At 47.2% G+C, this 14,123-nt stretch overlaps 1 protein-coding gene across 1 annotated transcript in view; it reads left to right on the plus strand.

The window, feature by feature from the left end:
• Positions 1–11,858: 11,858 nt before the first annotated feature.
• Positions 11,859–14,123, plus strand: part of LOC111139296 (phospholipase B1) — a 155,457-nt gene continuing 153,192 nt past the window's right edge. The window contains 3 exon segments of the mRNA XM_022491535.1: positions 11,859–11,889; positions 11,892–12,014; positions 12,017–12,082. Of these exon segments, the coding sequence (XP_022347243.1) occupies positions 11,859–11,889; positions 11,892–12,014; positions 12,017–12,082 (220 nt within the window).

Here is a 14,123-nt window from a genome sequence, read left to right on the forward strand (position 1 = left end):
AGTATTCAGCTGGATGTTTTAATTTAGACAGTGGTACTCTCCCCCCATTCTGCTTTCTGCTTGCACACCAGAGCTCTGATTTCAGGTTTAACCTGTTTAAAAATTGAGATGAGAGGCTTGCTTTTGCATCAGCTCTGAAACAGACTGCTGAACCTTGTTGGAAGGTCATTTCCTGTCTCCAAAAATCTCCTCTTGATTCATCTTTTCTCTGCTTACAAGACTGAATCAAGATCCGATTATTTTTATGTTATTTTTTAATAGACTTTATTTTTTAGAGTGTTTTTGGGTTTACAGCAAAATTGAGAAGAAAATACAGAGAGATTCCATCCCCTCCCTGGCTCCCCCATGCACAGCCTCCCCCACCATCAACACCCCCCACCAAAGTGACACATGTGTTCCAGTCCACGAACCTGCCCTGACACATCATGATCACCCCCGCATCCACAGCTTTCATTAGGATTCACTCTTGGTGTACCTTCTGTGGGTTTTGACAGATGGATAATGACATGTACCCACCATTATAGTAGCACTACCCTAAACACCTGTGCTCTGCCTATTCGTCCCTCCCTTCCCCCTCCCCCTGGCAACCACTGATTTTTTTTTTTTTTTTTTTTTTTTTACTGTGCCCATCATTTTGCCTTTTCCAGAATGTCATAAAGCTGGAATCATACAGTGCATGGCCTTTTCAGATAGGCTTCTTTCACTTAGTAATACGCATTTAAGTTTCCTCTGTGTCTTTTCATAGCTTCTTTATTTTTAGTGCAGAATAATATTCCATTGTCTGGATGGACCACGATTTAGATCTCCACCCACCTACAGAAGGACATCTTGGTTGCTTCCAAATTTGGGTAATTATGAATAAAGCTGCTGTAAACATCCATGTGCAGGTTATTGTGTGGATATAAGTTTTCACCTCTTTTACGTAAATACTAAGGAGGGTGATTGCAGGAATGAATGGTAAGAACATGTTTAGTTCTGTAAGAAACTGTCTTCCAAAGTGGCTGGGCCATGTTGCGTTCCCACCAGCAATGACTGAGAGTTCCTGGGCTTCACATCCTGTCCAGCATTCGGTGTTGTCAGTGTCTTGGATTTTGGCTGTTCTAATACGTGTGTAGTGATCTCTTACTATTGTCTTAGTTTTCATTTCCCTAATAACATGATGGTGAGCATCTTTTCATCTGCTTATTTGCCATTATTTGTGTTTCTTTGGTGTGGTAACTGTTCAGTTCTTTGCCCATTTTTATATCAGGTGTTCATTTACTTCTGAGTTTTAAGGGTTCTTTGTATATTTTGGATAATGGTCCTCTAGCAGAGATGTCTTTTGTAAATATTTTCTCCCTGTCTGTGGCTTGTCTTCTCATGCTCTTGATTCCAATCAGTTTTTTACAGAGAAGTCCCAGAAGTCACTTTTAATAAACTCTGACCTGTTTTTTGGGTCCTACATGCTGCTGGTTTTATATGCATGTGGGACCCCTTAAGTCTGACCCTGGATTGGTCTATCCAGCTTTTCTCATTGATAATCTAGCATTTGGTCTTCCTACTAACATGCCAGTTAGTTGGCAGAGATTGGATTATAGGCCCCTGGGAGATTCTGAATTCATCAGTAAAGAGGTATCTATCTTAATCAAGGTTTGGGAAAATCTCAGATAATAGCTCTTAGTTCTGCTGAGACCAGGGTTTAAACTCTATGGTTAAAGGCATCTGTGATTCTCAATTAGGATTTTTTTTTTTAAAGGAAACTGATGTTCTAAAGTGTCGGGGGCGGGGGGCTTGTTAAGGAAAGGCAAGGGATCCAGGCAAGGGGAAGAGAGAGATGGAGGGGTTAGAGGGATTGAGGTTAGATCCACGTGGAAGTGGAAGAGAGGGCATGATAAAGTGGGGGGGTGCTCTTGGTCACTGTCAGTTGGAAGTTAGTCAGCTGAAACTCTTCCTACAACCTTGTGTCTTGGGGCCTGACCTAATGGCCAGCCACCTCTGAACACCAACAACCCAAGTCCCCAACAGGTGGGAGATATCAGAGAGAGAGAAAGAGAGAATGTCCCTTCTGAATCAAAACCAGACTCTCAGAACAAATGGCCAGGATGAGAGGACAGTCTCATCTGGTTTTATTGGCGACCCACAGCCAAGTTTGTCCTCAGAGGGCGCTGGTCTGGGGAGAACTGCCAACTCTGCAGTGTATGAGGTCAGCTTCAATAGCCAGTTTATAGGTATGATGTTTGTATGCCACTATGTGATTCTCCTCCTTGTGACAAAGCAACACTTAAGGACACAGGACAAAACAAAGGGAGAGGTGGAAGCAAATCACCAAGGACACAAACCTCGAAGGAAACATTAATTAAACATGTATGCCCAGGATTTGGCAAGTTCATGAAATAACCAAGGAACTCAGCGTAAAGAGAGTGGACGGAGTTGAAGTGCAGTGGAGACTTACTCGCTGATGTGGACGGTGTTCCATGGGCACAGTGAGGCCAGAGAGACCTTGGTGGGCACCATACCTGGACAAGAGCCAAGGTCCACATCAACAAGCAGGTCAGGCTGCATGTGAGCCACAGCACCAAGATTACAGCTCCAAATCCAACAAGACCAGAGACAAAATTAGCTATGGCTATTTATTTATAAACTCGCAGCCACAAGGAAACCATCCGCAACCACTTACATTTCAGCAGGGGTTCAAAGGTGTCTGAAAGGAGAAAAAAAGAGGAAATATGGACAGTCTCTGATTGGCAAGCAAGCATTTTACTGATGTGTGGGAGGGGACGTTTGGAAACAGGGGGACTCTAATTGACCTTCAAGCACACTTGGCAGTCCTTGATTGGTTTGCTATCTGTAATTTACAAGACTTGGGAAATTTTCAGGCTTTCCTGTTTTTGTTTTGTTTTGTTTTTTTAGGAGGACTATTTTAAGAGATTTCTTAACTCTGGGGGGCATAGAAGGATATCTGGGCCAGGTAGAGGCCAAGCAGGAGCCCCTTCCTTTATAGCAATGTGTTGATCTCTTGGGACAGTTTCCTACTGTGCGCAAAGCCACTATGTTAGGAACCATGCAGGTGTAACAAAGAAAATGAAGCATGGGTCATCTCTTTCTAGCAAAAGAGACAGCTCCCACTGGCCCATGTTTGGTTACTAGACAAGATGAAGTCAGTGGTATGATGGACCTACAGAGAGGGCAGGAGCAGTTCATCTACTGTGAGGTAGGACTTGATTCTGTACCCTGGGGGCCCCAGAGGAGTGACTGGAAGGAGACTGGGCATCTTCATACATGCAGCAACTGTTGAGTGCCTGCTGCTGTCAGGTCCTGTGCTAAGGGCTGGGGACACCGCAGGAAACCATTTGGTCCTTGCCCTCCCAGGGAGCTCATGGTCAGACAGGATAGACTCAGCACACTTGTAATTGCTTGTTCAGAGTTGGAGGAGCAGCACTGGAGGCCAGGGGAGCATGAGACAGGACCTTACATGGACTAGACTTGAGAAAGACTTTTGGGAAGAAATATTTACATTGAGCCTGAAAGGGGAATCAGTGAGGCCAAGAGATGGGGAGAACATTGACGTGAACTGACTTCCAGGCAGAGGGACCAGCCTGTGTTAAGGCTTTGAGGTGGCAAAAGATGTCATGTTCAAAGAGGTGAAAGGAGCCCAGTGGGTCTGGAGTCAGAGAGAAAGGGGGGAGTGGGGCTTGAGGCTAGAGAAGAGGAGGAAATCAGGGCCTTCTAAAACATTCCAAGATGGTTGGAATCTGTCCGAAGGGCTGTGGGATGCTATTAAAGGGATTTATGCAAGGTTGTGACAATTGGGCTCGCACTTTGAAAAGATCATCAGGCTGCTATGTGGGGAAAAAAGAATAGACTTGGGAACAGCTCTTGTAGCCACTTGGGGGGCAGAGATGGGCCCAGGATGGAGCAGAGAAGATGGAGAGTGGTAAATGGGCTCACAAGGTAGTTTAGGATATAGAATTGACAGGACTCAGCAACTGATGATCTGTTGGGGCTGAAAAGAGGGAGTTTTCAAGGATTGTTCAAGGGTCTATCTAAGATCACTGTTGCCCTTTCCTGTAGGAGTGCAGATGGGCAGAGAAGAATCATACATTCAGCTCTCAACTCCTCGAGTTTGAGGTGCATATGAAACAGCAAAGTGAAGATGTTGAGTCAGTGAATGAGTTTGCAGGGTTTGAAGGTTAGAAAAGAGGGATGGCTGGAAATTGAAATGTAGGAATTATGGGCACATAGATTTCAAATGAAGCCATGGGGTGTATGTGTGTGAGATCACCTTGAGAGATGGAGAGAGGAGGATCCAGGACAGAGTTCTGAGGAGCTCCAGCAGCAGAGCAGAGGCTGGCAAAGGAAGCTGAGAAGGCACAGCTGGAAAGAAGAAACCAGGAAAGCAGACAATGAGAGATCAAGGGAAGTTTTCTGAGAACAGAGGCAGAGGTCAGCTGTCAAATGTCTCTGAGATGTCAAGTAAAATGAAACTGAGGACCTTGCTATCCATGGGATTGAACAAACTGTTGACTGTAGAACATTTCTGGCAAAGCAGTGGGAAGGGAAGCCACACTGAAGAGAGGGATGGAGACCAGACAGTGGAAGGCGTTTTGAAGGGTCACCTCAGGGATGGGATGGGTGGAGGCTTGGGGTGGCCAGCCTCCAGGGATTGGTCCCGGAAGAGATGTTAAATTTCAAGAGTGTGGAACCTCATTCAGGTTCAGGAAACATGGCTCTCAACGTCAACAGAGAGGAATACTTGGAAACTTGGCTCAAGGAAGCTCCCAGAAGCAAAGAAGGAAGGGAATGGGAGGTAGAAAGAGCCATCCGGGATTCCCACAGAGACCACGCCAAGATTCCAGCTACCCATGGGAGAGCCTGCGATCAAGGCCCACATCACTGCATGTTCCTGGTCATACGTGCCCCTAGGAGGCCTCTCAGGTCAATGGAGGAACAAACTGAAATGAACAAAGGTGAAGAAGCATCTCAGGTTAAGCGAACTGGCCTTTGGAACGGAAACACCGGTATTAAAAATCTGCCTTGCTGGCTGCTCTCTGTGTGACCTGGGGTGAGTTTCTAAACATTACTGTGGATTATAAGAACTATGGAATGTGAAAATTCCTTTTCCTCATGTTTTCTCTTTTGGGTGCTAACCCTCGAAGGCCCTTCCTGAACCGGAGAAGGAACCCTTGGAACAATAGGCTGGCCCGCCTCAGCCAGCAGTGCCCAGAGGCAGAGGCACAAAGGTATTCCCTCAGGATGGAGGAGTTGGGAAACAGAACCTACTGAACCAGTCTGGCTGTCCTGACAGCTGGAGCACTCTAGAGATTCCACCTTGAACCCAGCCCAGCCTAGCCAGCTCAACTGCAAGAGGGTCCTGGGAGGGAAGGCCAGTCTTCCTTTCTCCCCTACTGAGGTCCTCTCCCCAGGTGGTGCCATCAAAGGTAAACAGTGGGCCTGTCCAGGGAGCTGGCACAGCAGGCACACTGTGCATCACCATCATTACTGAACCTATTAACACCAGGTGCAGCGTGGGTGTCAGGGCTGAAAGCCCAGCGTGGTAGCAAGCAGGTGACGCCATGCCTCAGCAGTCCCCTGCCCAAAGTCAAAGGCCCAGAGGGACCCATTCTGGAGAGGCAGTGTGGTTGGAGGGACATCCCCAGATGGTAAGTTGCCCTGGCAGGTGGTAGAGAGGCTGTCTTCCTTCCCTGGACCCCCAGTTCAGGAGAAGTCTTCCTAAGCAGGTACTCTGCTCTGAACATGGGCCAGGGAGGCATGTGGGGTCAGTGCATGGTGGTTGGGGCTGCAGGAGCCAGGAGCCTCCCAGCAGGGTCTGGAACATGTGAGATTCCTGGGAATTCTGGGAGACTTTAGTTGTTCCCTTTGGATTTGGAGAACTGGTCACCGCTCTCATGGACGGGATACAAAGGGAATTGAGTAAGGGAAAGATTAGCCATAGCAGAAGTTCCTTGGGATCCTTGGGATCCTCCTGGATCCCCCTGAGAGGACTCCACCAGCTCTGTCACCTGGGGTCTTAGCTCTAGAAGATCCAGGGAAGAGCTTCTCCTGCATGCCAGTGTCTACACCATGATGGCCAGCCCATTTCCATGGAACCTTTCTTCCCAGAATGGAGATGCAGACTCTGGGCTTTATGTGGTATCTGCTAGGGTAAGGTCTGTGCTGAGTTCCTCTGGCTTGAACTTAGCCACTGCTGGGCTGTGATGGGGAGGGCAAACTTCCCTCAGCAGTTGAACAACCTTGGGCAAGTTACTAATCCTCTCTGGGTTTTTAGTCTCTTACCTGTGAAACTGAACTAAAAATTCCATTGCTAAAAGTCAGGGTGATTCAGTGCTACATGATGAGTGGGAATGAATCAGGAAATCCAGAACTATCTCAGGCTCCTGTCACAGACTGGCCCTGCCTCTTTCTTTGTCTCAGTTTCCTCTTCTGTGCAATGGGGATGAGAGAGGACTGACGGTGTGGCTGTTAAGGTCCAGGTGCCCTCTGACTAGTTCTGACCTCATCCCTATTGTTTTCCTGCCTCTGGGTGGGATTCTTCCCATGAAGGGAGAGGAGGTCACAGCAGGCCTGAGATTCACCAGCTGGGATGGAGCAGAACATCCCTGTTTGGTTCTCTGGTCTTCTTGAGGTGGGACCAAGGAGGACAATGCCTCTGGTGCCTCCACCAAGAGAAACCACATTTCCTCTGCATGTTAGTGCAGGCCCTGGCTGGGTGGTGGTCCGGCTGAGTGGTCCACTCATACTTCTCTCCCAGGAGGGAATAGTCACACCACTAGACTCCCCTGCCCAACTGAGTGCATGAGTCATAGGCTGCCCTCCACCAATGCAGAATGCAGAGCCTTACCTGGGTTTCTCTCCGGAAGGGACTCTTAAGGCCATTTCACCAGGAGCATCTCTCAGTCATGCAGAGAGAAACTAACAGGTATAAAGGGAGAAGACTTGGATCAGAAACTCCTTTTTACAACCTACTAGTTGAGTGACCTTAGCTGAGACTTTTAACCCCCTGAGGAATGTGGCTAGTATTAAATAAGATAACGTTATGAGTTCAAGTAGCAAGCACCTAGTGGGTGCTCAACAAATGCTATTTAAGTCTTCGCCTAGAGATAAGTGCACTAAAGGGTAGAGATGGGCAAAGACATTGATCCCCCTAGAGGCCCACCAGGAGCAGGGCTTGGGGCTGTCCCAGACTCCCAGCTGATCATCTCAGGCCACAAATTGCCCTGTCTGCTCACCCTGTGTGCTGCGTGAACAACACCATCATCCATGTGTTGGGGGACATAAAGGTTGGGAAGCACTGGGGGGCTGAGTCTGAAGATGGCAGAAGGGAGAAGAGAGAGAGGGAGCAATGCAGTATAACTGTGTGACTTAGAGGATGTCAGGGCTCAAGCTGTGAATGGTGGTCAGCTGGGGCGGTACCATTTCTATAGTAATGGCTGGTGCAAGAAGGGGAGTACACCGTATGCTTGTGGTAGAGAGCTCCTCCTACCCTTTCCCCACTCTCCATGGCCCTATTCTTCACACTGCACATCAATGAATGGAATTTCTGTGTCAACCTCCCAGATCAGGAAACTAACACATGAGGAAGAGGAAATGGCTGTAGATAATAATGGGTCATATTGTTGATCCGGGACTTTGATCCACATATCCTGGTGATTGGGGACTGACCCTCTCCAGGCCCCAGAGTCTGGCCGTTTCCCCATTTACTCCCCGACCTCTGAGACGTAAGTCCCAGCACTCCCCTCCCCCCCTATTTCTATGGGGCTTCTCCCTAGACAGGCCACCAGTCAGTCCGACTTTGTTAGCTCTCGGTAGACTTTTGAGGCATTGTCATGTGGACCTCTGGCTTGTCTGCAGCAGGAGAGATGGAACCCTCTCCATCCTTCAGTGCTGGGCACCAGGCAGCCCTGGCTCCACTGAGTCCTAGCCCTCAGCCCTGGCTACACACTGGGATCCATCAGGGAATTTTAAAAATGACCCATGACCAAGTCCTACCCTAGACCAATTAATTCAGAATGTCTGTAGGGTATTTGCACAGGCAGGGGTATTTGTCTTAAAATCTTCTCAGGTGATTCCAATCTGCAGCCAGAATGGAGAACCACTGTGCAGGAGAATAACCGTGTGACCTTGGGGAAGAGCCAAGAGCTGGGAGCCTCCATGTTGCTTCTCTGTTGTTTTCCGATCACACTTCATGGGATTGGGGCCACAGGCCTCTCTTTTTCCTCAGTTTTCTATCCTAAGCCATAATGTTTACCCCTTTCATCTTTTCTATTCTGTTCCATTGAGCTGATCTTTTTATAGGAGTCTTGGTGTCTTCCCTTTTATTCCACTCTTCATTTATTTATTCATCCAACATCTAGTGAATGCCTGCTACCTCAGGCACAGTACTAGCTCCTGGGATATAGCAAAGAACAAGTCTCATGGAGCGTATGTTCTCCTGAGATTTGCCCTGGTGTTCTTTCTCTTTTTATTAATAAGGCTGGGATATTTGAAAATGGTATTTTTTGGTAGATGTATGTTACTAGTCCCTTCTCAATTTTGTCTGTTATTTTTACTCCTTAATTAAACTTCTTGTTTGATTATAAGCAAAGCCTCTGCCCAAAGGAAGCTAAATAAGCTCAGTTACTTGCATGGGACAATGTTTTACATGTGTGTGTACACACAGGTCTTGAGTTGTGTAAACACACGAACACTGGCTTCTGGATGATGTTTGTGTTTAGAGATTCCTAAGCCAAGGCACCTTGAACTTCTGTGACTGGGAAGGGTCTTGGAGAACACAGGCTTGGTCAAACTAGTTGTCTTCTTACCTCTGAAGACTACTCAACCAATGAATGAAGATTTGGTGAGGGCCTCTTGTACATAGGGCATTGAGCTAGATGCTCTAGTAGGAAGAGTTCTAGAAGTGCCCAAATGGCAAGAAGGAAAAGGCCCAGCTTCTCCCTCAGGAAGCCCACCAGGGATATAGGACTCTTTCCACCCAGAAGGTGTGAGTGATACAAGGCTATCATGGTGAGGGCAAGTAGGTACTTCAGAAAAGTCATCATTTGGGGCAGACAATTCTCAGGGCATTACTGGACCAGTGCAGATTATTCGAGACAGGTCGTCCCACCCCTCCCAAAATTCTGATGTGTACCTTCCTCTTCAACCTGCAGGTCTTCCGTAAAACAGGCATCAGTGGGAACTGGTGCTTTCCTAGATGATAGGTTGCTGACACATACTTCCATCACAACAGCAGAGCTCACCGTGGAGTTAGGGGCTAGGTTTCCTTATTGAAAAAAGAACAGTTTCACTTAGTCTCTTCTCACAACTGCTAAAAAGTTTGACTTGTGCTTTCTTCCCAAGTCACAGTGTCACTCACAGGCACTGTTTTTAGCTGCCAGCACAGGGAATTTGGTGTAGTTGCATCTTTAATCAGAGAGAAGAACAAAACTGTTTTCTTTTTCTTGAAGCCTAGGGATTTCTTTGTGGAACTGATCTACTGCTGTCTGAGGGAGTGATATTCAATTTCTTCTTTACTGACCCATATTAAGAAACACATTTCCTATCACCACCTATGAGTACAAGTTTCCCAAAAACATCAATTACCCTTACTATAGACAGTGCCCTTAGATATTTCATGTTCTGTTTAATTTTTTAAATGGACTGATCAGTTCACCAAATTAAAATCATGGGATAATAAAAGGTTGTACCCAGGTTGAAAAGAGGAACGCTTCAACAGCCAGGGCCGCTTTAATCCCCATGGGCCCTGTGGCTGAGGCTTAGTCTAGCACCCCCTTGTGGATTTCTGAACAACAGCAAGTGCTCAGCTCTCTTCAGTCACCAAGATGCCTCCTGAGGGAGGCTGGAAGATTTTAATCCATGGGCCTGTGCCTATGATGAGTACTGGTCCCCAAGTTTTCACAGCTGCTAATAGATCACACAGATACTCTATGCTTATTAAGCTGATGCAGGTGAAGTGCACCCACAGTGCCTGGTAAGGATGCCTGAGACACTTTATTCCCCCTCTGCCTCACAGCTGATGAGGACTCAATGTGTTGACAGGATTCCAACATTTCTTTTACCTAAGTCTGGCCTATACCAAATGCCTCACAAAGGCTGAAAGTATTTTAAGTCACGTCTCAATGTTTCTAAATGTAGAAGAGGTTAAAGGTTGGTGTGTTTGCCAACACAGCTGGGCCATGGTGGTTGTGCAAAGAAGCATTAAGAGGTAGAAGCAGATGTACGGATTGTAAAGCTGGGCTATTTTTCTTTTCTTTTCTTTTTTTAAAAGATCTTATTTATTTATTTGACAGAGAGAGAGAGTACAAGCAGTGGGAGCAGCAGGCAGCAAGAGAAGCAGGCTCCCCATAGAGCAGGCAGCCCAATGTGGGGCTCGATCCCAGGACACTGGGATCATGACCTGAGCCCAATGCAGATGCTTAACCATCTGAGCCACCTGGGTGCCTCAAGACAGCCTAATTCTGCCCAGTTCCCATGATGTGTCCTACCCTACCTCTAACAGGCCCAAGCTGAGTGGTGAACATTGACCTTTCATTCCATCCATGTAGGTTCAGGGATACTCCTCAAAGCTGCTGGTGGCATGGAGGGACTCCTGCCATCCTTAGTAGTGGGACAGTAGCTTTGAGCTTTGGGTCTCTTGTTGAGCTAATGAGCAGCTGGTAAAGATAACGAGTGTCCTATGTTCAGGAGCTTCATGCCCGAATGGCCCTTGCAAGCCCCTCCGTGGGTATATCTCCCTCTTCCTCCTCTGCATGTATTGCTCTCTTCCAGGCTCTGGACCCAGCCCATAGCCAGCCGGGCCCATCGAGGCAGTGCCCACACACGTCTGGTGTGACCCAAGCCCTCCGCGCAGCTCTGAGGCTGGAGGTTTTGGCATGGCTCAATCAGTGGTTACCCACAAGTCACATTTTATTGAGCAGATGACAAAGGAGGGCAACATCTTAATGTCACAGAGCCAGGAACGAAGAAGCTGCCCACTTAGATTTCACTTTGTACTCAACACAGCCAACCTCTAACTGTGATTTGAAACATACTGAAAAAATGTCAGCAGATCGAGACCCGAGGTTGAACAATAGAAACCAGCTCCAGACTCCTAGCTGGAGCTCAGAAGTCTGGCTCTTGGCCTTGCTGCCATTAACAGTGGCCAAAACGCAAGGATGATTTAAATATATTTGTCCATATTATCCAAAGGCAAATGTTACTTGATATTTGTGGAAAATATTTGAATTTCACCCCCGAGGTATTTTGGCACCCAGGCTCTAAATTCCAACTCTGCCTGACTGGTTTAGACCCTGCCCGGCATTTCAAATTCGATTGCCTGAAGCAAAATGCTAATACTGTCAGATGAGTTCCAGTGGCTCACCTCTCTGGCTTGCATCTCTCCATTCAATGTGCAGACAATGGATGTGTGACATGCACGTCTGTCCAACACTCCCGCCACTCATGGATTTGGAGGCGGGGCCAGAAACCTCTGGATCATGCAGACCAGGGAACCCAGCTGTGCTCCTCAGACACCGCGGGAACACATTTCACACCAAGAGATGTCACATTCGAGGGGACTTTATGGTTTACAGTTGTTACCAAGTACTTTCACTCCATTTATGGCTTTTATTTCCCTAGCTTACAGCTGAGAAGCTAAAGCCCCCATTAAGGGACTCACTCAAGCTATTGTCAATCTGGGATTCCAGCCCTGTATTTCCAATCCCAGGCTCATCTCAGCAGGCCAGAGCCCCAACCCTGGAGAGTTTTGGACATCTACGATCCTGGGAGGCCATACAAAGGGGAGCTATGGGGTCCTAGCCTTTTGGTGCCTTTGTCTAGGACATGCTACCCATCCTTGACCTATCTACTTTGAGAAATCTGCCTAAATGATAATATTTATCATTTACAGCTGGCCACTGCCCCTTTCAAAGGTGAACACGGTAAAATTTATGACAGGCACGTTATCAGACCACAGAGGAGCATAAAACACTGGGACGAGGGGCAGTCTCCATCTGTGCAAGTGATCTATCCAAGGCTGGGACACAGGATCCTGGCATGGGGCTGCAGCCACGCATCTTCCTCCTGGGGCTGCTATTGCTTCTGGGCCAAGGTAAGTCTGCCTTTTGCTCAGAGGGCAACCGATGGGTCAGCCTGCTGGTGTCCCATATTGCTTGGGCACAGAGCTTGAGAGAAGAGTAGATCTTTTTCATGAGCACAAAACACAGTTTAGAAGCAGGCAGGCTGGAGTGCTGAGGTTCAAGTGCCCATGGCTGTGGGGCAAGAGGCATGTCTGGGGCTAGGGGAGGAGTGCTGATGGCCTAGAGCTCTGTGGTGCAGGAAAAAGCCATAGGTGCAGGGAGCCACAAAGAACTGGGTTCTAGTTCTCCATGCTATGTGGCCTTGGGCAAGCTCTAGCTTCCTGGACCTTGATTTCATCTCATCCTTAAAAAGAGGACACTACTATTTATGGGCTTTACGTTGTTTTTGCTAAAAGGCAGGTTTCAGGATGATGAACTGGAAAGGATGGCCCACATTCTTTAGTGTTCCTGACCCTGATTGAATGAGGGGGCTCCCAGTCAGAGCTCTGGGTTCCTTCTGAGCTAATGACTCAGGGAAGAGTCTGCCTCTGTCGCATTCTTCTCTGCCTCTCTTCTCCTGACCCATACCTAGCCCATCCTTCTTTGTTTGGAAAGCCATAAAGATGATTTTTCACCATCTCCAAATGAGACATCTGGGCCCAGAGTGGGAGAGCACTTGCTCTCAAGCCCCCAGAAGCCTGGCTGGGGTCCTCGCACCCTCTCTGATTGGGGGTGAGGTGAGGTGAGGTGGGAGGGGTGTGTAAAGGTCAGTGAATGACGTGCAGGGGTGTGGAGTGCCAGGCTGGGTGGGGGGGTGCTTGGTAGGGAGAATGATAAGGCCTGTTATGCTCAATAAACAGGCTGATTGTATTTTTCTGGTTGCTAAACGAGGCCGAGCTTTTTTTGATCATTTAAATTCCTCTTTTGTGAAGTGCCTGTTCAGGCGTGTTTCCTATTTTCCTCTGGGTTTTTCTTTCTTCCCATTGATTTTTTTGGGTTTTTCATCCAGGTTGTGCACTTGCTCTTTGAGGGCGATGTGTACAGTAAACATATTCTGAAACTTGTCTTTCTGCTCTCTTTATGGAGACTTTAGATGAGCAAAATTCTGAATTTGGAGGAGGTTAATGATGATGACCCAAATAAGAACAAATGGAGAGGATTCAGAGGTTGCTGAAGCAGCGGAGATAACCACCATCACTCAAGTCTGGCGGAGACTTTAAGGCAGGCAGGGGAGTGGGAAAGCTTATAGTGAAAAAGGGAAGACCTCGGGTGTGTTCTGATTAGAAGCTGTGGCCGTGGGGAAGCTGGAAGTAGGATGAGAAGTCAGGCATCTTATGTGATTGATTTGGGAAATGTATTTGGCTTCCTCTGGTCCTGATTTGGAAGCAGGGACAAAAAGGAGGGAAACTGGGATCACTGTGCTAGCCTGCTGGCTATAGGGATGGCCGTTGGTCTGCTTGGTATTCAGTCTCTCTGTTTCTAAAGTTTTTAATCTTCTGCTCTGGTTTCACTTCAGATCCATAAATCTTTCACATTTTACTAAAAGCTTTTCATCTTTTCCTTCATGGTTTGTACCCTTTTTGTCTTATTTAGGAACTCCTTTCCTTCCTTGCAGCTCTGACGATATTATCCTATATTTCCTTCTAAAACTTTGCAAATTTGCTTTTCTCGTTTAGGTCTTTAGTACATCTGGGGTTGGTTTTTGTGACTAGTAGAAGAGAGGAACCTAATTTTACAGTTTTCTTCCCATGAAAGTATGTAGTTGTCCCAGGGCCATTTATGGAGAAGTCCATTGTTTCCTTACTGCTGTGAGGAGACCCCTCTGTTTCTATACAGGGAGCTTGGATTTGCTTGCATCTGTATCAAAACTTGGCTTTATCTGTCCATCTGTCCATCCCTGTGCCGATAGCAGGTTGTCGTAATTCTACAGCTTTATAGTAAGTTCTGTTATTTGGGAAAACAGGTCTTTCTAGTTTTTTCTTCTTAGAAATGACTTTGACCTTTCATATAAATTTTACTATCTGTCACTTTTTACCCCCCAAAAAACCTGTTGGGCTTTTGATCGAAATTGCT

The sequence above is a fragment of the Enhydra lutris genome, unplaced genomic scaffold (assembly GCF_002288905.1).
Source record: "Enhydra lutris kenyoni isolate GAN:26980312 unplaced genomic scaffold, ASM228890v2 scaffoldscaffold98, whole genome shotgun sequence".
NCBI lineage: Eukaryota > Metazoa > Chordata > Mammalia > Carnivora > Mustelidae > Enhydra > Enhydra lutris.